This window comes from Cervus canadensis, chromosome X (genome assembly GCF_019320065.1).
Source record: "Cervus canadensis isolate Bull #8, Minnesota chromosome X, ASM1932006v1, whole genome shotgun sequence".
NCBI classification, from domain to species: domain Eukaryota; kingdom Metazoa; phylum Chordata; class Mammalia; order Artiodactyla; family Cervidae; genus Cervus; species Cervus canadensis.
Window position 1 is genome coordinate 145,771,825 of NC_057419.1, and position 23,492 is coordinate 145,795,316.

General features: G+C 41.3%; 2 protein-coding genes across 3 annotated transcripts in view; both read left to right on the forward strand.

The window, feature by feature from the left end:
* The window catches only part of LOC122435799, a 42,391-nt gene extending 40,714 nt beyond the window's left edge, over positions 1–1,677 (forward strand). Inside the window, exon 16 of the mRNA XM_043459872.1 lies at positions 1,177–1,677. Within this exon, the coding sequence (XP_043315807.1) occupies positions 1,177–1,677 (501 nt within the window). The remainder of the gene's footprint in view (positions 1–1,176) is intronic.
* Positions 1,635–23,403, forward strand: VBP1 (VHL binding protein 1). Of its 2 annotated transcripts, XM_043459044.1 has the most exons (6): positions 1,683–1,791; positions 5,924–6,048; positions 16,791–16,857; positions 17,805–17,903; positions 20,410–20,548; positions 23,108–23,403. In XM_043459044.1, exons 1-6 carry the CDS (start codon positions 1,699–1,701, stop codon positions 23,176–23,178), a joined length of 594 nt encoding a protein of 197 aa, XP_043314979.1. In that variant the 5' UTR covers positions 1,683–1,698; the 3' UTR covers positions 23,179–23,403. The 2 variants fall into 2 exon arrangements, with proteins under 2 accessions (XP_043314978.1, XP_043314979.1); XM_043459043.1 differs by lacking the exon at positions 17,805–17,903 and having other exon boundaries at positions 1,635–1,791.
* The last annotated feature ends 89 nt before the right edge of the window (positions 23,404–23,492 follow it).

Genomic DNA, 23,492 nt, shown 5'->3' on the forward strand with positions numbered 1-23,492 from the left:
AGGCTCTCACTCTGATCCACCACCACCCATGTTCCAGGGCCTCAAGCCTTGCCACTGTCCCGAGTCCTCAGCCCCTTCCCAGTTGAGTCTTACTGCCCTGCCCACTTTCTCCACTCCTGGGGTACCAGCCATCCCCCCACCCACTTACCCCACCTCTAGTAGCGCCCTCTTTCCCTTCCTCCAGACTCCAGCAAACTCTGTCCTTCACCACTCAGTCCAGCTCAAAGCCCTGCCCACTTAACGTCTGAACAACAACAACTGCCTCTCTCTTTCCACGTCTTCATCCTGGCCTAGTTCCATCACTACTGTAGTCCTGCTGTATGCCAAGTACTTATTAGGTACACTACGCGAAAAGTGAAAGTGTTAGTCGCTCAGTCGTGTCTGCCTCTTTGCAACCCCATGGACTGTAGCCGGTAGCCTGCCAGGCTCCTCAATGGGATTTTCCAGGCAAGAATACTGGAGGGGGTTGCCATTTCCTTCTCCACGGGATGTTCCTGACCGAGGGATTGAATCTATGCATTAAAGGCAGACTTCTTACGATCTGAACCAGCAGGAAAACCCAGGTAGTCTATATACATAATCTCATTTAATCTTTACAACAGCCTTGTTGGTACCCATTGTCATTTTAATTTTTAAATAACTTAGATAGTGTCTTCACCTGTGCTCCTTTCCTACTCCGTGCAGGCAAGACAGAGACGTCCGTGTTTTTTGGTTGTGGTTTGGTCACTAAGTCATGTCTGAATCTGTGACCCCATGGACTGTAGCCCACCAGGCTCCTCTGTCCATGGGATTTCCCAGGCAAGCATACTGGAGTAGGTTGCCCTTTCCTTCTCCAGGGGATCTTCCCAACCCAGGGATCGAACCTATGTCTCCTGCATCTCCTGCGTTGGCAGGTGGATTCTTTACCCACTGAGCCACAAGGGAAGCCTGAGGCAGGAACCAACACGGTGCTTCGATGTCAGATAACGGGGGTGTAGTAGTGGATGAGCTTGGGGATTCCTTGGGTCTAGAAACATCGGGAAAGTTCTTAGGATTTTGTATTAATATGTACAGTGTGAAGTTTTGAAAACGTTTGAGCTGGTGGTGAGAGACTGATCAAAGGTGGTTTTCGGTAAATTGTGATGCAACGGGTGGGGTATTTATTGGAATTAAACCACTGGGTCCACTCGGAAGCAGGTTCAAAACAAGCACCCTTCAGGGGCCAAAAAGCTCGAGAGGATCGTGGACCCAGAATGTCACCGAGGCCCAAGTCCCGTGGTGGCGTCTAGGTCTCGAGTCTGCTTGAATTCGAGAAGGGATCGGATAGCTTCGAAGGTTATTCTGGAGGGGACTGTTCCGGGCTGGCAGTGGAGTCTGTTCCAGCTTCTTCCAGGATTGTCAGCATCCTTCAGCCCGCCGCCCCACCAACAAAACCCCCGGAATCCCTTTTCCCAGGACTCGGTATTGGTCCTTCCCGCAGAGCCAGCCTCGCCCCCGCGGCCCTTCCACGCCTGTCACTCACCCGCGCAGCCAATTAGAACCCACAGATCGAGCGACTCTGCCGCGCGGGGGACGGGGCGGGTACTTCCTGTAAGCCAACGACCGCACAGACTTCCAGGCGGGGGGGGGGGGGGCCCGCCGCTGTCAGCCAAGCCAATCACAGGCCCCCGGCTACAGGCCGCTCGCGAGGCACGTTAGTCGCGCGCTCGCTTCTTCAAAATGGCGGCCTCTAAGGACGGTTGTGGTGTGGGAGAAGTGGCCGTGGGGAACGGGAGGCGACTCCACCTGGGGATTCCTGAAGCGGTTTTTGTGGTAAGCGGCCAGTGGGTGCTTGATGCTACGCTGTTGTTCCCTTTCTTCCTGGCCCCTCACCCGGGCCTCGGTTGTTGGGGGGAGAGGCGTTGGGCCCAGTTACCTGGGAGGGGGTGCTCCGGCCTAGAGGGACTAAACTGGGGCGGGACCTGCCTGGGAGGGGGCCTGCCGTCCGAGCAGGTCACCGGCGCAAAGGGGGCGCGGGGCTGGAGGACTCGGGGGCGGAGGCGGGACCGCTTTGAGGGACCGCCTTCCCCCGCCCTCCGCGGCCTTAGGTTCAGACCCCGCTACCCGGAAGATGGGAGGAGGTAAGAAGCTGGAGCCTCAGCCTGGATTCCGGGGAGACCGAGGGGGACGGGGTAACGGAGCTGGGGCTCAGGTGTGAAGCTCGAAAATGACACCTCGGGTGTGGAAGGGCTGCGGCAGCCTTTGGCCTTGGAAGAAGACCCCATGATGGGGGGCGACGGCCGGGAAAGCTCTCGAAGGCCTTATGGAACCCGCTAGGCCATGGAGGCCTTAGCCCGCTAGTCGCGGGCGCTCACTAGAAGGTTGTCTAAGTGAAGACACTTGTAATCACTTTGAGGTACACGGTTCTAACAACGTAGAGAGTCAATTGGGTGAAGTTCACAGGGGAAGCCAGCAATGCCGTGTTGGAGGGTTCACTGAACCGGGAGACTAAACCAAGGCCAAACAGAAGCACGTAGAGGCTTTCAGTCCTGTCTCTCCATGAGGCTGTTCTGGAAATAATGTTTGAGATGAGAACTAGTTGAGTGTTGAGAAAACCTGATGGGTGTTCCAGGCCAGTATCACCCATCTTTCTCCACTCAGTTCTGGCTGAACTACTATAAAACCTTAATGGAAATTTCTCCACCTTTTGCTTTGTCCCGATATTGTCTTATCTCTGCCTTTTTGAAAAAATTTATTTATTTTAATTGGAGGCTAATTACAATATTGTGGTGGTTTTTGCCATACATTCACATGAATCAGCCATGGGTTTACATGTGTTCCCAATCCTGAACCCCTCTCCCACCTCCCTCCCCATCCCATCCCTCAGGGTCGTCCCAGTGCACTAGCCCTGAGCATCCTGTCTCATACGTCGAACGTGGACTGGCTTTTTGTTGATGAAATCTTCCACCGTTCAGAAGACCCCTGTCTTTTACTTAGACCAGTTTTATATGCACTGTATGAAAATTTGCATTGGCTGATTCAGTTTTGTCCTATTTTATTTTATTTTTTTTGTCCTTGAAATGTGCCATGTATTTCTTTCCGCTCATCTCCTAGCTAATCAACAAGAGACAAAATTTGTTGAATGTCAGGCACATTCCTAATGCTTTCACACTACTCAGTAAGAGGCAAGTACTGTTATTCTTATTTTGTTCATGTTCAGACTGAGGCCCAGAGCCCTTGAGTAATTTGCCCAAGTCACACAATGTGTAAGTGAGTTATCCAAGCTTTAAACTTGGTCAGTCTGTGGGCTCCAGACCTCTACTTCCATGCCATGCTCTGCTGCTGGGAGGAAAGTGAGGTAATCTTGCTCACTGGCATTTCCCCTGATCCTAGCACAGTGCCTGGCACACAGTATAAACTCACAACTAAATGTCAGATTGAATTTCCATAGTGCCTTAAAATCCTGCATTCATGGTGCTCAACAAAGGATGGCTTCAGAAATCTAATTCAGGAAGATAAAGTTTATCAAGGGGCTATATAAAGTGTTATCTTAAAATGCATTTTCTCTAAAATGTTATGAGTTGCTTTTTCTAGACCTTTAAAATTTATATCAATATGATATATAAACAATCCAAATTTATATAAATATTTTATGTTCCCCAACTAATGGGAAATAGCATGGTATGTTATAAAGAACGTTGGTTTTGAGACCAGAGTTTGAATCCTGCCTCTGCTTCCCAGTTGCTGCTTATCTTGAGCATATTGTTTTACAACTTTGAGCCCCTCTGTTTCTTTAACTGAAATAAGGATAACATTACTTACAGATTTCGTCTGAGAAACAGAGAATGTGCTTTCAGTATTGCAAGTAGATACTTAATACATATTCATTTTGGTAATAAGAGGCAGTGTACCATAGTGGTTAGAAGTCAGACTGCCTTTTCCCCATCCCAGTTGGTACAGTAATTTTGTTTCTTTCTCTGCTTTAATTGTTCTTTTCTCCCCTTGTCCATTGGTTGGCTGCTCCATCTTTCAACATCTAGTTCAGATATGACCTCTAGTTTTTCCTGACCACCACCCCAGGACAGAATTCTTGGTGCTTCCATCTGTTCCCTTAGCCATATCTAATGTTTGTTGAACACTTACTAGCCACTGTGTCGTCTTCTGAGCCTTTGATACCTGGTAACTCATTTAATCTCCTGTGGGGAAGAGGCACTTTTTGCTTTACAGATTGAGGCCAAGACAAGGGTTAAACAACTGCCTCATGGGCTGCACAGCTAGTACGTGATGCAGCCAGCATTCAAGCCATGTAGCCCCTGAGTCTTAACCACAGACTTTTGCTGCTGTAGTTCCTTCTCCTTGCTCGTGTCTAAGCTTCTAATAACATGTGCCAAAAACATTTCTTTTCCTACAACAATACTTCTAGGAAGATGCTATCTCCTTGCACTTGATCACCATGCAGAACTCAGCTGTTGCCTCAGGCTCACCTTTTCAGTTTTCTTTTACAGAGTCTACTTGATGGCTTCATAGTTCACTCCTTTGCTGTGTTTCTTTTCCTTTTTCTTCTTGCTTGGTTTTAGCTAAAATACTCCCTTTGAGCTGGTAAGCACCTGCTCACCTGTTGTCGCTTGTGGTGTCTAACTCTTGCGATCCCATGGACCGTAGCCTGCCAGGCTCCTCTATCCATGGGATTTTCCCAGCAAGAAAACCAGAGTGGGTTGCCATGCCCTCCTCCAGGGAACCTCCCCCACCTAGGGATCTCCCCCAACCCTTATCTCCTGCATCTCCTGTGTTGCAGACCAATTCTTTTCCTGCTGAGCCATCAGGGAAACCCTAGCTAGTAAGCATGAATAAGAATAATGCTTATACCAGATAAGCAGAGATCCCAGAAACTGTAAGATAATTTGGAAATAAAATGGAGATAGCATCTTCCTAGAAGGATTGTTATAGGAAAAGAAATGTTTCTAGCACATGTTATTAGAAGCTTAGACACGAGCAAGGAGAATGAACTACAGCAGCAAAAGTCTGAATTTAAGTTTCTTGTACTGAAGGACTAAAGTTGTTTAAACTACTGGAAGGTTCTTACAGAATCTCCTTTGTTTCGATAGAGTTTCACCTAGTTCCTGATTGTTATCTATTTAACTAGCTTTTCTTCAGGGACCATCATGTGTAGTATACATTAAAAATGCTGTTCAGTTTTATTGCTTTTCTTTTGCTTATTTATTCCTATTATAAAAGATTGTTTTGTTTGCCTTTTAGGCTTGGGCTTTCCTGGTGGCTCAGATGGTAAAGAATCTGCCTGCAATGCGGGAGACCCGGGTTTGATCCCTGGGGTGGGCAGATCCCCTGGAGAAGGGAATGGCAACCCACTCCAGTATTCTGGCCTGGAGAATTCCATGGACAGAGGAGTCTGGCAGGCTACAGTCCATGGGATCACAAAGAGTCAGACCTAACTGAGCAACTAACACTTTTACACTTTGGCTTACTTTATTTCGATCAGTTGGTAACTTAAGGAAGCATTTGTGGCTTCTCTTGGGAACCTAATGACCATATTTAGTATGATTTTTATGGCAGAACTTGTAGAGTTAAAATTGTAAGTAATAAAATGGATACTTTTGAATCATTTTGTGGCTAAGGCACATGACTAAATGACGTGTTTGTTGGTAATTTTTGTATTTACTGTGAGTGCTGCATGGCAGATATATGAAGCAGCAAGGTCATCTTTCCCTATATGTAAATAGGAGGGTGGGAGAAGAATAAATTAGCTACATAACGTATGTGCACTGTCTGAAATGGTATCTAATTCTTTATAACTAAAAAAGTTAAAAACAAGTCTTGGAGAAAAAGAAACACAAGCTCTTCCCCCCCCCACCCCCAAGCTCCTTTTATGTTTTAAAAAAGCTAAAGCAGTAAAAAATCTGAGGTATGAATTGTAAAATTCTTAATGTATTATTTTTGATATTAAAAGGAAGATGTAGATTCCTTCATGAAACAGCCTGGGAATGAGACTGCAGATATTGTACTGAAGAAGCTGGATGAACAGTACCAGAAGTATAAGTTTATGGAACTCAACCTTGCGCAAAAGAAAAGGAGGTAAGTGTAAAAATTTCTAAGTTTTTAAGGTCAATATTACATCACTGAAACTTTTGAAAGATTGAGATAATTTGCATACAGATAAAATGTCTATGTGTTGAATATTCAGTTTTATGAATTTTGATAAATGTATCCATTTCTGTAACCACTGCCCAGATAAACATATGGAACATTTCTGTTACCCAGGAAGTTTCCTCCCAGCCCTTTCTGGCCAACCATGTCCGCTCTTAGAGACAAACACTGTTCTGATTATTTTCACCATAAATTAGTTTTGTCTGTCCTTGAATGTCATATGACTGGAACCATATAGTAACTACTCTTTTATGTCAGGCTCCTACACTAGGGCTTCCCTGGTGGCTCAGAGATTAAAGCGTCTGCCTCTAATGCGGGAGACCCGGGTTCAATCCCTGGGTTGGGAAGATCCCCTGGAGAAGGAAATGATAACCCACTCCATTATTCTTGCCTGGAGAATCCCATGGATGGAGGAGCCTGGTAGGCTACAGTCCACAGGGTCGCAAAGAGTCGGACACGACTGAGTGACTTCACTTCACTTCTTACACTTAGTATAGTGGTTTTGAGAGTCATCATCCATGGTACTGTGGGTATCAGTAAATTAGTTTCTTTTTAGTGCTGAGTCATTTTCCACTGTATGTGGGTTTACCACAGTTTTTGTCTATTTTTATCTATTTGCTTATTAATGGACATTTGGGTTATTTCCCCATTTGGTTTTAAATCTTTGCATGGACATATATTTTCATTTCTCCTGGATTATTATCCAAGAGGTAGAATCGCTGACTTGTACGGTAAGTATGTTTAATTTTCGAGAAACTACCAAAAATCCTAGGTGGCTCTAGCATATTATACAGCCACATTACATTATTACATTACAGCAGTATTACATTATTGCAGTTATTATATGCAATTATAATTGCATTATATGCAATTATTGTTGTATATTACATTACAGCAATGTATGGGAGTTCCAGTTCTTCAATCTCGCCAGCACTTGCTGTTGTCAGCCTAAGATGCTTTTGAAAACCTAACAGAATGAGTATTGAAGTCCTTATTCCATAGCATCTAGGATCATAACATCTTAAATATCTACTTCATTTTTTCATTTTGCCAATGAGATGGCAGACCCACAGAAGTTACAACTTTCCCAAGATTTCATAACTAATAGGCTTGGGCCAAAAATATTCTCATTTTCAGTCCTTTATTCCCTTATATTTTTATAGTAGCTTATGCAGTCAATTCACTGTAATAAATACTTATGGACACCTGCTATACACATGTGCCAGCATTCTGATGTCAAATATTATGGAGTTCCTAATAGGTGCCAGATACTGTTTTTGGGTAAAATACCAATATCTGCTTTCAGTAGGGGTGTAGTCTAGTGGCATGATAGGTGTGTAAATAAAAGAAGTACACATAGTATAGCAGTTAAGGTGTTGTGGCATGGAGTGATGAGTTAGCAGAGGTTAAGGGGTGAGCTGCAGGGAGACACAGGGGTTCAGGGGAAACTTCCAAGAGGAGCAGATGGCTGTGTAGAATGTTGAAGGTTGGTTATGACCTTAGAAGCAGACTAAAGGGAGGAAGGGTAGTCTGGGTATGAGGGTACCACTTAGGTAAAGATACAAAAGTTGGTGTTTAGATGGGAATTCCTCTTTCTTTTTTAAAATGGATACACTGTGGACATCCTGTTTGACTTAACATTTAATTTGAATGTACTTTGATTTAACAGTTTTTTTCCCTTAATGGTTAGTGCTTTTTGTATCCTGTTTAAGAAATATCCCAAGTTCATGAGGATATTCTCTTCATGTTTTATTCTCAGAGGTTTATTGTTTATCTCACACTTTGATCTATAATCTGTGGGTTATTCAGAAGGACGTTGCTAAATTTTACAGCAGTTGTGGGCTTTTCAAGTATGTTTCTTTGCCCTTTCTGTGTATTATACATTGGTAGTTGTCTCTGCATTCTTGTTCATAATCAGGTTTTTCTTTTGTTTCTTTCTCTTCTCTTTTTGTGTTTTGGTGACACTTGCATAGGTTTGTATATGATTTCTCCATTAAGAGGCAGATAATATCTAGTTCTCTCCTACAATGATCCTCAATTCATTAGTGATGAGTTGCAAAATGCTGATGTTCTAATTCAGTTATTTGTTTTTTATTTCTTAATAAGCTGGCATGTTTTTATAAACAGAAACGTCCCTTCATGTGCTCTTTGGTAAAAGTGGCTATAAGAAATCAGCTCACCTCTCAGTTTGTCCCTGGCAAGATTAGCCCGGTAGTCCGTCACCTCAACAGCTCTCTGCTGCCTGGCTGCAAAGGAAGTATGTATTTTCCCTGGCTACTTGGAGCAGTTAGAAGCGCATGTGCTGGGTCTGCCACCATCTTAACCTGAAACAATTTCTATCCTTTTCTTTTTTAAGCTTTTTACTCTGTTTCATTAGGTACCTGCAGTTTGAGAATTATGAAGTCTTCTTGCTGATTTTAAACCCATGTAAAATAATGTGTCTTGTTTTAGTCAGTTTTGTTGGAAACTTAGAGCTACTTCACCTTTGTTTTGGCTAACATTTAAAAAAAATCTATTGTTGGAGTATGTTGATTTATAATACTGTGTTTCTGCCATATAGCAAAGGGAATCAGCTATACATATACATATATCCACTCTTTTTTAGATTCTTTTCCCATATAGGTCATTACAGAGTTCACTGTGCTATATAGTAGGTCCTCACTAGTTATCTGATTTCTGTAAAGTAGTGTGTATATGTCAGTCCCAATTTCTGAATTTATCCCTCACCTTTTATTTCCTCCCTAGTAACCAGAAGTTTGTTTTATACATCTGCGAGTCTGTTTCTGTTTTGTAAATAAGTACATGTGTACCCTTTTAGATTCCCCATGTAAGCAATGCCACATGATACTTGTCTTTCCCTGTCTGACTTAATTCACTTCATATCACAATCTCTAGGTGTATCTGTGTTGCTGCAAATGGCATAATGTCATTCCTTTTTATGGCTGAGTAATATTTCATGGTACATATATACTGCATCTTCTCTATCCATTCCTCTGTCCATAGACATTTAGGTTGTTTCCATGTCCTGGCTGTTGTAAACAGTGCTGCAATGAACATTGAGGTGCATGTATCCTTTCAAATCATGGCTTTCTCCAGATATATGCCCGGAAGTGGTGGCTAACATTTTCTTGGTATATCTTCTCTAATGCCTTTTCTTTCAACTGTTTTTACTATTTATATTTAAGGGTGTTCCATGTAAACAACATATGGATTTTTTTAAAATCCAACCTGTCTTTCGATAAGCTCATTTTTCTTTTTGGATACTTTGGAGATTGTCAGCTCTTTTGTTTTCAGTTCAGTTCAGTCGCGTCCGACTCTTTGTGATTGTATGCACTGCGGCACGCCTGTCCATCACCAACTCCCAGAGCTTGCTCAAACTCATGTCCATTGAGTCAGTGATGCCATCCAACCATCTCATCCTCTGTTGTCCCCTTCTCCTCCTGCCTTCAATCTTTCCCAGCATCAGGGTCTTTTCCAATGAGTCAGTTCTTCACGTCGGATGGCCAAAGTTTGGGAATTCAGCTTCAGCATCAGTCCTTCCAATGAATATTCAGGAGTGATTTCCTTTAGGATGGACTGGTTGGATCTCCTTGCAGTCCAAGGGACTGTCAAGAGTTCACCAACACCACAGTTCAAAAGCATCAATTCTTTGGCAGTCAGCTTTTTTTATGGTCCAGCTCTCACATCTGTACATGACTACTGGAAAAACCATAGCTTTGACTATGCGGACTTTTGTTGGTAAAGTAATGTCTCTGCTTTTAATATGCTGTCTAGGTTGGTCATAGCTTTTCTTCCAAGGAACAAGCGTCTTTTAATTTCATGGCTGCAATCACCATCGTGGTGATTTTGGAGCCTCCCAAAATAAAATCTGTCTCACTGTTTCCATTGTTTCCCCGTCTCTTTGCCATGAAGTGAGGGACTGGATGCCATGATCTTAGTTTTTTGAATGTTGGAGTTTTAAGCCAGCTTTTTCACTCACCTGTTTCACTTTCATCAATATATCAAGAGGCTCTTTAGTTCTTCTTTGCTTTCTGCCATAAGGGTGGTGTCATCTGCATATTTGAGGTTATTGATATTTCTCCTGGCAATCTTGCTTCCAGCTAGTGCTTCATCCAGCCTGGCATTTTGCATGATGTACTCTGCATATAAGTTAAATAAGCAGGGTGACAATATACAGCGTTGTATACTCCTTTCCCAATTTGGAACCAGTCCATTGTTCCATGTCTGGTTTTTGCTGTTGCTTCTTGTCCTGCATACAGATTTGTCTTTTTTGAGGCTATGTTTCTTAAATTCTTTCTTAACTGACTTATATTCAGGTTCCTGTAGCCATGGATACCTGTGTGGATCATTTTTATCCATAGAGGAGTTTGTTTTTTGGCAGCTGTGCATCTATATCAGCCTTGGACCTCTTGAACCCTGTTCCTAGTTCTTGCACTTAATATGTGAGCTCCCAACTGAAGTGTGTCAGGGACTCAGGCTCAGGTCTCCAGCTGGTATTGGCACCTGCCTCGAGACACATGCTTTTCTGTAGTCCTCACTGCTCAACTCAAAGCCTTTTCCAGTTTTATTCTTATCTTATTTTTCCCCTGAAAGTTAGTTCCCTGACCTCTGATAGCAGCTATGCAACAAAACTACTTCTGTGGTTGATTGTTTTACAGCAGACGGTTCTGTGTAGTGTGGATATTAACCTTTTCTTTACACATGTTGTTTGTCTTTTCTTGCACCCTGTCATTTAAATTTACCTTCAGCTGTATAAAAGTTACTTATTATTTCATAATTTTCGTGTGGTGATTTAACACTTGAATTTTTATGTGCTTTTATAAATTTCTGTAATTTTTTTCCTTTTCTCATTCTGGGATTCGTGTTAATGTGGATGTTAATTAACTCTTCTAATTCTGCCTTCCCTTTCTGTTTTGTTTCCTTTTTTCTGCTGACTTCAGTAATTTTGTCTTTTGACGATTAAATGGATTGCTATCCATGAGTCCTTTATTTCAGCCATTACATTTTTTATACCTAGTATTTTTGGTTCTTCTTACAGCTCCTTGTTTCTTTTTTATATTACCAGTATCCTGTCTTGTCTTTTTGAGGTATTTAAAAATATTCACTGTGTAATCTTTTAGTATTTGGATGGCATCACTGACTCCATGGACATGAGTTTGGGTAAACTCCAGGAGTTGGTGATGGATAGGGAGGCCTGGCATGCTGCAGTCTATGGGGTCACAAAGAGTTGGACACAACTGAGCAACTGAACTGAACTAAACTGCACTTGTTTCACCCGGTAGAGGTCGTTGAGTTTATTTTCTTTATTTTATTTTGTAGTTGAGTTTATCAGATGACCATTTTTTTCCCCTGTCAGCTCATATTCCCTCAGGGATATCCGTTCCCTTTGGCCAGTAATGTGTGTGGAAGTGGGAGTGAGTAATTCAAGTCCTTCCTGGTGGGCAGAGTTTACACTCTATGGCATGGCCATCAGACAAATGCTCCTTCTCCTCGGCCAAGTGCCTCAGGCTCTGGGAGATTCTTTCCATTCCTTTCTCTTTGACTGGTTTCACTGGCATCTCCCCTGGGAGGAGGATGGGGAGAACAGAACTACTAGGGGCCAGTACTGTCTTCTCAGTCCTCAGTCTGACCTTTTCCCTGCCTCTGGCCAGTTGTATTGTTTTTCTGCCCTTTTACAGTCATGGGGTAGGTAATGTGATTCACGCAGGGCAATTTAGAGGGAGGAAAAACAACTAGAAATTTGCCCTTTAGCCTTAAATGCTCCTCCCTTTGAAGACTTCATCTAGTTCCCTTCTAGTTCCCTTCTGTCTCTCCTCTCATCTAGAAATTTTCATTGTTCATAGAATAACAAAGACCTAGAACTGACCCAAATGTGCATTGACAGGAGAATGGATGAACAGGTTGTGTTATATTTGTAAATGTATATTACACAGCAGTGAAAACAGATGAACAACTCTTTGGAATTTGATTGGGTTATAAAGCAAACACCAGGAAAATGCAACTAACATGAGCCCATTTGTATCAAGAAACTAGCAAAGAATATATTGTTTTGGAATACACGTAACTAATGAAACTATTTGAAGTAGTAAAAATGGGACTATAAACACACAGTTCAGGAGAGCTGCTATTTTTTGGGACAGAGCAGGATGGGGAGGAACCAGAGATCAAATTGCCAGCATCTGTTGGATCATAGAAAAAGCAAGGGAATTCAGAAAAACATCTACTTCTGCGACATTGACTATGCTAAAGCTTTTGACTGTGTGGATCACAACAAACTGGAAAATAAAGAGATGGGAATACCAGACCATCTTACCTGTCTCCTGAGAAACCTGTATGCAGGTCAAGAAGAAACAGAGTTGGATGTGGAACTTGTGGACTTGTTCAATATTGGTAAAAGAGTATGACAAGGCTGTATATTGTCACGCTGCTTATTTAGCTTCTATGCAGAGTACATCATGCAAAATGCCAGGCTGGATGAATCACAAGCTGGAATCAAGACTGCCTGGAGAAATAACAACCTCAGATATGCAGATGCCACACACTAATGGCGGAAAGCGAAGAGACGCTAGAGTCTCTTGAGCGTGAAAGAGGAGAATGAAAATGACATAACTCAGCATTCAGAAAGCTAAGATCATGGCATCCGGTCCCGTCACTTCATGGCAAATAAATGGGGAAAAAGTGAAAACAGTGGTAGATTTTATCTTCTTGGGCTCTAAAATCACTGTGGATGGTAACTGTGGCCACACAATTAAAAGACACTTGCTCCTTAGAAGAAAAACTGTGAGAAACCTAGACAGCATATTAAAAAGCAGAGAATCACTTTTCCAGTGATGTCAGTAGTTTTGCCAGTAGTCATATATGGATGTGAGAATTGGTCCATAAAGATGGCTGAGCAACAAAGAATTGATGCTTTCAAATTGTGATGCTGTAGGAGACTCTTAAGAGTCCCTTGGACAGCAAGGAGATCAAACCAGTCCATCCTGAAGGAAATGAACCCTGAATTTTCATGGGAAGGACTGATGCTGAAGCTGAAGCTCCAGTCCTTTGGCCACCTGATATGAAGAGCCAGCTCATTGGAAAGGACGCTGATGCTGGGAAAGATTGAGAGTAGCAGAATAGGGGATAAGATGGTTAGATGGCATCACTGACTCACTGGACATGAGTTTGAGCAAACTCTGGGAGATAGTGAAGGACAGAGAAGCCTGGTGTGCTGCAGTCCATGTGGTCGTGGGGAATTGGGCACAACAAGGGTGGGGAGGGTGTATTGCTCAGACATGTGCAGTGGCTTTGGTGGTCTAGTTCCTGAGATGTCCAGAGTTGCAGCTGCTTGATTGATTGCTATGCTTCATAACCTATATATTACATGTAATATCTACATGTACAACAATATAACATAGAAATCATTTGTATGACCTAAACAATTTGAACATACTAATGTTACATGTCTATCAGATACTATACACATGAACACACCTACATCTTTCTCGCATTTACATATATCAGCATAGACAAAGAGAAGCAAAATTGAGAAATATATGACATCTGTATTGAATTGTAAAGAGTTCACAGAACACTAGCCTTCAAGCTATGCTTACAAAAAAATCAATGCTAAGTGTGTGTTTCTCGACTCTTCACTGGGTTGTCTTGCCAGATAGTGATACTATTTTTCAAGCAGCAGGCTTCTGTGACACATTTCCCAGGTCAGTAGCACAGATTGTAAAGAAGTTTGCCGTGCTAACCTCGTTCACACGTACTGTGACTTTCTTTATATGATTCAGGAAGTACATGTTCATTATCATATTTAGAATTTATTTGCATGCTGATCTCTAATAATATTTAGTTGCATGTCTTCTGAAAGTTCCACAGCTTTATTTTTAGTCCGTTTTTAGTCCATTTGGTTACAAATTACACTGTGATTTGACAGGACTCCCAGAATAGTTTTGCACATTTTTCCATGTGAAACACTTGAAAGCCTTGGGCTGCTTCTAATCGTCAAAAATAAAAGAGCTAAAAAGGTCTCATTCTGTATTCTCTGAGTTTGGCTTTGAGTGTTTTCAACATATTGTTACCTCTTGTCAGTGAGAGTGACTTCATTTGGGAATCAGTTGCTACTAGTTTTTTAAAATTGAATAGGCTTTATTTTTAAAGGCAGTTTTAGTTTTGTAGCAAAATGGAGCATAAAGTACGGAGGTTTCCTATTTAGCCCCTGCGCCTACACATGTATAACCTTCCCATTATCTATACCTTTCACCAGAGTGGAACATTTGTTACAGTTGATGAACCAATATTGATATGTTCTTATTAACTAAGGTCCATAGTTTACATTAGTGTCCACTCTTATGTTGTACATTTGATGGATTTGAACACATGCACCATGACGTGTATCTGTCATTATAGTGTCATACAGAGTAGGTTCACTGCGGTAAGAATGCTCTGTGTGCCATATATTCATCCCTCCCTCCCCTTCCTAAACCCCTGGCAACCAGTGATGCTTTTACTGTCTCCATAGTTTTGTGTTTTCCAGAATGTCTACAGCCAGAATCCTATAGTATGTAGTAACCCTCTCAGGTTGGTTTCTTTCATTTTGTCATATGCATTTAGGCTTCTTGCATGTCTTTCATAGCTTGATAGATCATTTCTTTTTAGCAGTGAATATTATTCCATTGTCCAGATGGACCACAATTTATTTCTCTGTTTGCCTACCAAGGGCATCTGGGTTGCTTCCAAGTTTGGGCAATTATGAATAAAGCTTCTATAATCATTCGTGTGCAATTTTTATTTGGACTTGAGTTTCCAGCTCCTTTGGATAAATACCAAGGAGCATGATTGCTGGATCGTATGGTAAGAATGTGTTTAGTTTTGTAAGAACCTGACAAACTGTCTTCTAAAGTGACTGTACCATGTTGCATTCCCTCCAGCAATGAATGAAAATTAACGTTGCTTCATATCCTCACCAGCATCCAGAGTTGTCAGTATTCTGGATTTTGGCCATTATAACAGGTGTGTGTGTGCTCAGTGGCTCAGTCGTGGCTGACTCTTTGCAACTCCATGGAGTGTAGCCCACCAGGCTCCTCTGTCCATTGGATTCTCCAGGCAAGAGTATTGGAGTGGGTGGCCATGCCCGCCTCCAAGAGATCGTCCTGACCCAGGGATCAAACATGCATCTCCTGCATTGGCAGGCAGATTCTTTACCACTAGCGCCACCTGGGAAGCCCAGAATAGTTTTGCAGTGGTTATGTCATTGTTTAAATTTTCATTTCTCTGTTGATGGATAGGGAGGCCTGGCATGCTGCGGTTCATGGGGTCACAGAGTCGGACATGACTGAGTGACTGAACTGATACTGATACTGATGATATATGATGTGGAGCATCTTTTCATATGCTTATTTGCCATTTGTATATCTTCTTTGGTAGGGTATCTGTTAAGTCCTTTGGTCCATTTTTTAATACAGTTGTTCCTTATTGCTGAGTTTTGAAAGTTCTTTTTATATTTTGGATACCAGTCCTTTATCACATGTGTCTTTTGCAGATATCTTATCCCAGTCTGTGGCTTGTCTTTTCATTAAAGTCTGTCATATCAATTATTTCTTTTATGGATTATGTCTTTGGTATTATATCTAAAAAATCATTACCAGACCCAAAGTCATCTAGGTTTTTTCCTGTGTTATCTTCTAGGAGCATTATAGTTTTGTGTCATACTTTACATATGTGATTCATCTCAACTTAAGTTTTGTGAAATGTGTATGTATGCCTGTGTTTAGATTCATTTTTTTATGTGTGGATGTCCAGTTGGTTCAGTCTGATCAGTCTCATCATGTCTGTCATTGTTTTCGTAAATTTCCTGTGTTCAAACCAATGATCCATTTATAATTTTAGTAATAATTATTACCTAACTTGAAAAGAAAATAGTATTTTTCAACATAAAAGTTAAAGAAAAATCACCCAAAGCTTAAAAGAATCATGAAATTATACTGTATCTTACTGTGGTGTGTTAGGCATTCAGTTGATTTTGCACTGTGAGAAGTGCAGGTGCTGAGAAGCTGTCCCTGCACTTGCTGCTGCTGAGTTGGTGGTTTCCAGTTGAGAATATAATACTTGAATGCATGTTATTTTAAAAAAATCTATTTATAATGCAATTCTAATTAGATGTAGAACCTCTTGATCACCTCTGGGGGATATGACTTTCTGGTGGCTCAGCTGGTAAAGAATCTGCCTGCAGTGCGGGAGACCTGGGTTCAATCCCTTATTCAGGAAGATCCCCTGGAGGAGGGCATGACAACCCACTCTGGTATTGCCTGGAGAATCCCAATGGACAGAGGAGGCTGGCAGGTTACAGTCCATGGGGTCACAAAGAGTTGGACACGACTAAGCGACTAAGCGCACACAGCCCGGAAAAGCTTACTAGTGGAGGATTTGACATATAGAACAGGACTCTGTGCACAAAAGGTGTTCCATAAGTATTCGCTATTATATCTAAGCAGTTTAGTAAATATTTATGTCTGAAATATCTTAGATATTTTAATAAACAATTCATTAAATATCTTACATATAAAATATATTTACTATTTCATATTTACATATTGTCCTCAAAACATATCAGTAGAAAGTATAAAGCTAATAAGACTGTTTCTTGGTGCCGGATACTAAATTAACCTTTTTCTTATTCACAGGCTAAAAGGCCAGATTCCTGAAATTAAGCAGACTTTAGAAATTCTAAAATATATGCAGAAGAAAAAAGTAAGTGTCTTTTTTGTTTATAAACGTGAGCAAACTAGGATAGTTCAGCAGAGACACGTGTTCCTTGACTCCTTGGTCACTGGTATTTGAACCCGTGCTAGAAGATCCAGTCTGCCTTTCTGAGCACATGTAGTGATATCACAGACGGTGTGCTTCTGTGAAACATGTGGCTTTACACTGAAGTCAGATTTAATTCTAGGGCCCACACTACTTGGGGTCTTTTACTTATATGTAGTATTTGTGAAGCTTAAATGCAACTTGAAATTATTTTAAGTGCAAAAAGAAATGAATAGTCTTTATTGTTTGTGGCTCTCAGTTCACAGTTGAGGAAATATTTACAAAGAGGGTACACTTGATCAGTGTCACATAGCTAGTTACTGGCAGAACTGGATTTGAGAATCTTCTGAGTTCTCACCCATTTTTTTGTTAAATAAAAGGAGGGTGTAAAAATGAAGTTTCAGAAAATATTTAACATATTATATGTATGTATATATACATGATTTATTACTTGACTGGCAGAGTAGCTACATTTTGAGACCGCTTTTTTATGTCACAAACTTTATAAGAGACTTCAGAAGACTGGTTGGTTGAGGATGAAGTGCTGATGAAGTGATAATAATAGATCACGCTTGTCTAGTGCTTACTCTGTGCCAGGCACTGAAGTGTGTGTGTTTGTGTTCATACAAGTGCTGCTTGCCACAGCCTTCAGGGGTGCATTAAGTTGCTGAGTCAGGATGCATGTGCTCCCTGCGCAGTCCTGTGGCCCCTGTGGTCCTTTCTTTACCCTTCTCCTTTACCTCTCTGTCCCTCAGTTCCTCCACCTGATTTGTCTGTGGGGTGGGACTGTTTTAAATGGCTTAAGCTCAGCTCTGCAATCACCTGTATGACCTTGGTATTAAGATGGACAGTTTACAGTACCGTCATGTATTTATTTATTTTTTTTGAAGGAGTCCACCAGTTCACTGGAGACCAGGTTCTTATTGGCAGATAACCTGTATTGCAAAGCTTCAGTTCCTCCTACCGATAAAGTGTGTCTGTGGTTGGGGGTAAGTCAGTGTCATTGCCACAGCTTCCTTGGCTGACATTTGGTAAGGCAGTGTGTTTTCCCCAGCACGGCAGTATTGAAGAGGAGCACTTGACCGTGGACAGAATGAAGGGGTAGCATTGCGGGGGACTAGGAGTATGAGAAAGATTGCCACAGAAACATGCTTGAGTCTCTTCCGGTCAAAATAAAGTGGACCAAAACGCAGCTTTCCCTCCAGCTAGCACTTTATCTGTTAAACGTAACAGCAGTTATTGTTGAACCTCAGATAGATGTTTGTTCATCATCAGAGTTTATGAGTTCTAGAAAGATATCTCTGAACTTAAGGGGGAAAAGATTACTATAAAAATCTTGCAGTTAGAACCCATTTGAAAAAGTCATACATTTCAGTTGTGATGATTTCAGAGACCTTGTCTGTGATTTTTCCTGTTACTACTCTTGAGTCCCATGATCAACCAAGTCATGCCTGACCACACAGGTAGGTCTTGCTACCTCAGGCAAGTTCCTATGCAAAGTTGCAAATTGGGAGGATTTCCACTTGCTGCTATCCTGTACAGTCATCCCTGAGAGGCACTCTAGGGCTGTGAAAGGTTGGCAGATTCATACGTGGAAACTCACTTCTCTATCTGTTAGTTCCTCCTTCCTGATTTCTGTTAGCTATAACATTTCAGAGTTTATGCATTTATTTCTACAAACATAATTCCCACTCTTGTTTAGTTTTAGTTTTATAAATGGAACAGCTAGCCACCCAGTAGCTCAGATCTTAGGGGTTATCCTCTTTGGTTTCTTTTCTCCTTCACCCACACTTAATCAGCACGTGGGGATAAGATGATTCCATAAAGTAGACTGGGACAACAGGGAGCACTCTCCTGAGAATTATGGCTGGAGCCCACCTTACACGAGATGGATTCCAAATGGATCACGTAATGACGTGAACTAGTGACACCATCAAAGTTCTGGATCAAGTCACAGATAATTGTAGCCCTGGAATAAGGATGGTTTTTCAGGCCACAAAACTCGGAAACCATGAGCAAAGTAAAAAGACAACAAGAAAAAAATATATGTGACTCATATTGCACGCAAAGGACTAACATGTTTGCAGGACGACTTGGAGTTGTCTTTTGGGCATGTCAGTCTTCAGATGCCTGTTAGACTGTCAAGTAGAGAGGCTGATAAGGCAGTGTTTGAGGAGTGAACCAACTAAGGAGATATACTTGAATGAATGATTGATGGTTTTTGACATGAATGAAGTGTTTTAAAATGTATTCTATTTCCTCTTGTTACATGTAAGCAAAATGTAGACATTTTCTGGGGAAAAAAGTGCTAATAAGTATCAGTAATTGAGAAGTGAGATTGGGAGTCTGTGTTTGGAGAAGCATTTACTTTGCACTGAATATTTTAGTCCTGTCTGAATTTTTATGCAGCTTTCTAATTCTCACAAGGGCTTCCCTTGTGGCTCAGCTGGTAAAGAATCTGCCTGCAATGCAGGAGACCTGGGTGTGATCCCTGGGTCGGGAAGATCCCCTACAGAAGGGAAAGGCTACCCACTCCAGTATTCTGGCCTGGAGAAATCCATGTCCATGGGGTTGCAAAGAGTCGGACATGACTGAGCGGCTTTCATTCACTCACTTCCAATTATCATGGACTGGCATATTCAGTCAATAAGTATGTAGCATATGCTTGGTGCTAAGTCCTTTCATGTTGTCTCATTAACTCTTACAACAATCCTTTGAATAATTTTTAAATTCCATTTGTCATATGAGGAAAGTGGTTCCGGAAATGCCTGGTGGTAAGTCAGGTGATAGTTCAGAGCTGTGAAAGGTACGGTTCCCCATTACAGAGTGCATGAATTACCAAGTATCAGCAGTTACTCCAGATCTTAGATCCAGAACTAGTCACCTTGCCTTCGCCTCTGGCATCTGTTGGAGTTTGGAAGGGGACAGTTAAAGCTAGCTGTTTTCTCTTAATGGACCAAATGGAGATAATACATATGTCTGTGAAAGCTTTAAAGTTTTACCTTAAGCTCAGAAACAACTATTTCAGTTGATTCAAATGTATTACTATTTAGTGTCCTGATAGAGGTGGTAGAAAGATAGGGTTTGATAACTAAAGATACCGGTTCCTATCCTAATCTTCGATTTATTTAGTATCTCTGAAATCATAGGTAAGCTGAATTATCAGAGCCTATTTTCTTCACTAGAGAAGCTGAGGAGGAAATGATATAATGTATGTAAATATATTCTGTAACTCAGGGGGCAATAAATATTGTGTGAAAAGCCAGAGAGTATTTTTGGTGTTGCAGACCACATGGTCTCTGCCACAGCTAGTACTTGGCTCACCACTGCGGGATGTAAGTCTTAAGTGAATAAAGAGTTGCTGTGTTTCCAAAAAACTTGAGACAAAAGACGGCTGGCCAGATTTGACCCAAAGGCTGTAGTTTGCCAATCACTGCTCTAACCTATAGAGCATAAAGTCAGTGTTTGCTCATTGTCACGCTTTTCTCTCTGCAGGCGAACGTAATGCTTGAATATGATATTGATGAAGCTCAGGCATTGTTGGAAAAGAATTTATTGACGGCCACAAAGAATCTTGATTCTCTTGAGGAAGACCTCGACTTTCTTCGAGATCAGTTTACTACCACGGAAGTCAGTATCCTTTCCTAATGAAAGGCAAAGGGGGGACAGGAGAGAAATGTTTTTTATGTTCTTATGTGCATTGCTTTAATGAGAAGAATGTCCTTATTATTAGACTAATGTTAAGTTGCAGATTTTATGAGTAGTAAATGACATATTTTAGAACTAATGTTGAAATAAGTTTATAGATTGATCTGAATTTGAGGTGTGAAAGTGTGGAAATAGCAAATTCAATTTAGTACATGTGTATTTCTATTTCAGATATTTTCTCAAGATAATCTTTATAGCTAGATAAGTACTAGAGTTCCACAACTCTTTATTAAGGGTCTCTTGTGTTCCTACAACTGTGCTAAGCTGTGTGGGGCATGCGCTGGTGAGATCAGTGTAAAAAAAGAATGACAAAGCACATGTGAGACAGCTAGTGATCATTTCATAGCAAAATAGAAGTCAGTCAATTTCAGGTAGTCAACACCAAGGCAATTTAAAATTAGGGTGATAGATGTGAGCTAGTGTGAGTTCAGAACAGTCTTTGAGAAGATAGGCCTGAGACTGTAGTTAAAGGTAGTGTAGGATTTCTTTTAGCAGAGAAAAAGGGAAGGCTCTCATGTTGAAACCCAGCTCTTGGCATTTTCCCTCTGACCTGTGTCTCCTAATTGTCAGAATCATTGGCCCCACACAGTCATTCAAGACAGAAACCTGGGAGTCAATCTTCTTACCTCTCTGTTACACTCATTTTGGCCTTTAATAACCAAGGGTCAGTAGTTTTCTTATTTATTTATTTTAATTGGAGGCTAATTATTTTACAATATTGTGGTGGTTTTTGCCATACATTCACATGAATCAGCCATGGGTTTACATGTGTTCCCCATCCTGACCCTCCCTCCCACCTCCCTCCCCATCCCATCCCTCAGGGTCATCCCAGTGCACCAGCCCTGAGCACCCTGCTTCATGCATCGAACCTGGGCTGGCGATATGTTTCAAATATTATTATATACATGTTTCAATGCTATTCTCTCAAATTATCCCACCCTCGCCTTCTCCTTACAGAGTCCAAAAGTCTGTTCTTTACATCTGTGTCTCTTTTGCTAGGGTCATCATTACCATCTTTCTAAATTCCATATATATGCATTAATATTAATGTATTGGTATTTTTCTGACTTACTTCAGTCTGTACAATAGGCTCCAGTTTCATCTACCTCATTAGAACTGATTCAAATGAATTCTTTTTAATAGCTGAGTAATACTCCATTGTGTATACGTACCACAGCTTTCTTATCCATTCATCTAAGGATAGACATCTAGGTTGCTTCCATGCCCTGGCTATTGTAAAATGGTGCTGTGATGAACATTGAGGTACATGTGTCTCTTTAATTCTGGTTTCCTCAGTGTGTATGCCCAGCAGTGGGATTGCTGGGTCATATGGCAGTTTTCTACTCTGTTTCCCCCACCCCAGTCCTTCACACTCTCTCTGCTGTGAATTCACTGAGTCACACTTCTTATTTTTATTCCTCTGGCTATAATGCCTCAGTGGTTCTTTGTTACATGTCAGCTATGCACATGGTCACTCTGGGGGGTGGTCCCTGCCAGTCTCGATTCCACGTGCCACTGACTGATTTCCTGCCCTGCTCCTCCCCTGGTGTGCCCAAGGTCCAAATCACCCCAGGTGGTTTTCCTCACCCCCTAAATAGGGCATGCCCTTTGTATGTCCACACTTGGTTCCTCCTACCTAGACTGATTTCCCCCTATTTGCTTGGGGTCCTCCATCTTACCTTTCGTCTTTCAGCTCAAGCAGCAGAACATTTCTGAACATTTTCTAGTCCTCTCCGGGTGTTGTGTTGCTCCTCTGTGATTCCTGAGCACTTTGCACATAGTACTTAAAATTTGTTTTTCATGCCAGACTGGGAGCTCCTCAAGTGTAGGAGCTCCACGTTTTCTCTCCTCCATGGCATGTAGCACATGACAGGTTTTAAGGGGTTGGGTGAAGGTCTGTCTGAGGCCTAGAACAGGGGTTAGCACGTGACTGGTAATGTGGAGACTTCATTCAGAGGTAAAAAAAAGATAAAATACCTAGAAGATAATATTGTACCTTCAGGACACACCAACGAAGGCATGAGCCGGGAAAGAGAGCACCAATAGGTGAATTTATGCAGGGTGGAGCTTGTGGAAAGGAAAAGATATAGATGCTGAATAGATTGCATAAATTAAGCCAAACAGGGTGAGAGAGAAAATTAGTGATAATTTAATTGTAATAATTTAAATATTGCATGTCAGGGTATGCTTTGAACCACCTTCAAAATACTGTGGATGAGGGTCTCTCTTGAAAACTGTTGGGAGAGTGTCAAGCACACATGTGTCAAATATAATACTATAGTTGACCTAGCTATGCTAAACAGTCATTGATTTGAGGTCTTGACTAGGTTTTGGTGAAATTTTGTTTCAGTCTTTCCTTGGCAGACATACTACACCTTGCTGTAGCCACTAGTATTTTGTGTGTGTGATTTCTGTCTTTCATTCAGTTTGTGATTGCACGTTATCTTTCGAATTGCTTTGGCATTTTCTTTGACAATTTTTGCAGATATGGCCAGAGTTTATAATTGGGATGTTAAGAGAAGAAACAAAGATGATTCTACCAAGAACAAAGCATAAAGATGGCAGTTAAAAATGTGGCTAAGCTTTCCAAACATGTTTATGCTTAAAAGTTGACATAACTTTAAATGATTTTTAACAGCAAGAATAATTAAAACTTTAAAAACAGATAAGCACCACTTTATTTATTTATAAAAACAAAATTAGTTGCAAATATTTTATGAAACTTACAGTGTTGTTATTTTATTTTTTGCATTTCCAACAAAGTAAATGCTGCTTTCATCATTTTTGTTTGTTTGTTTGTTTGTTTTTCATAAGGAAAGTCTTAGCCAAAATGGCTAGAAACTGTGAGATATATTATAGAAGCTGATTTC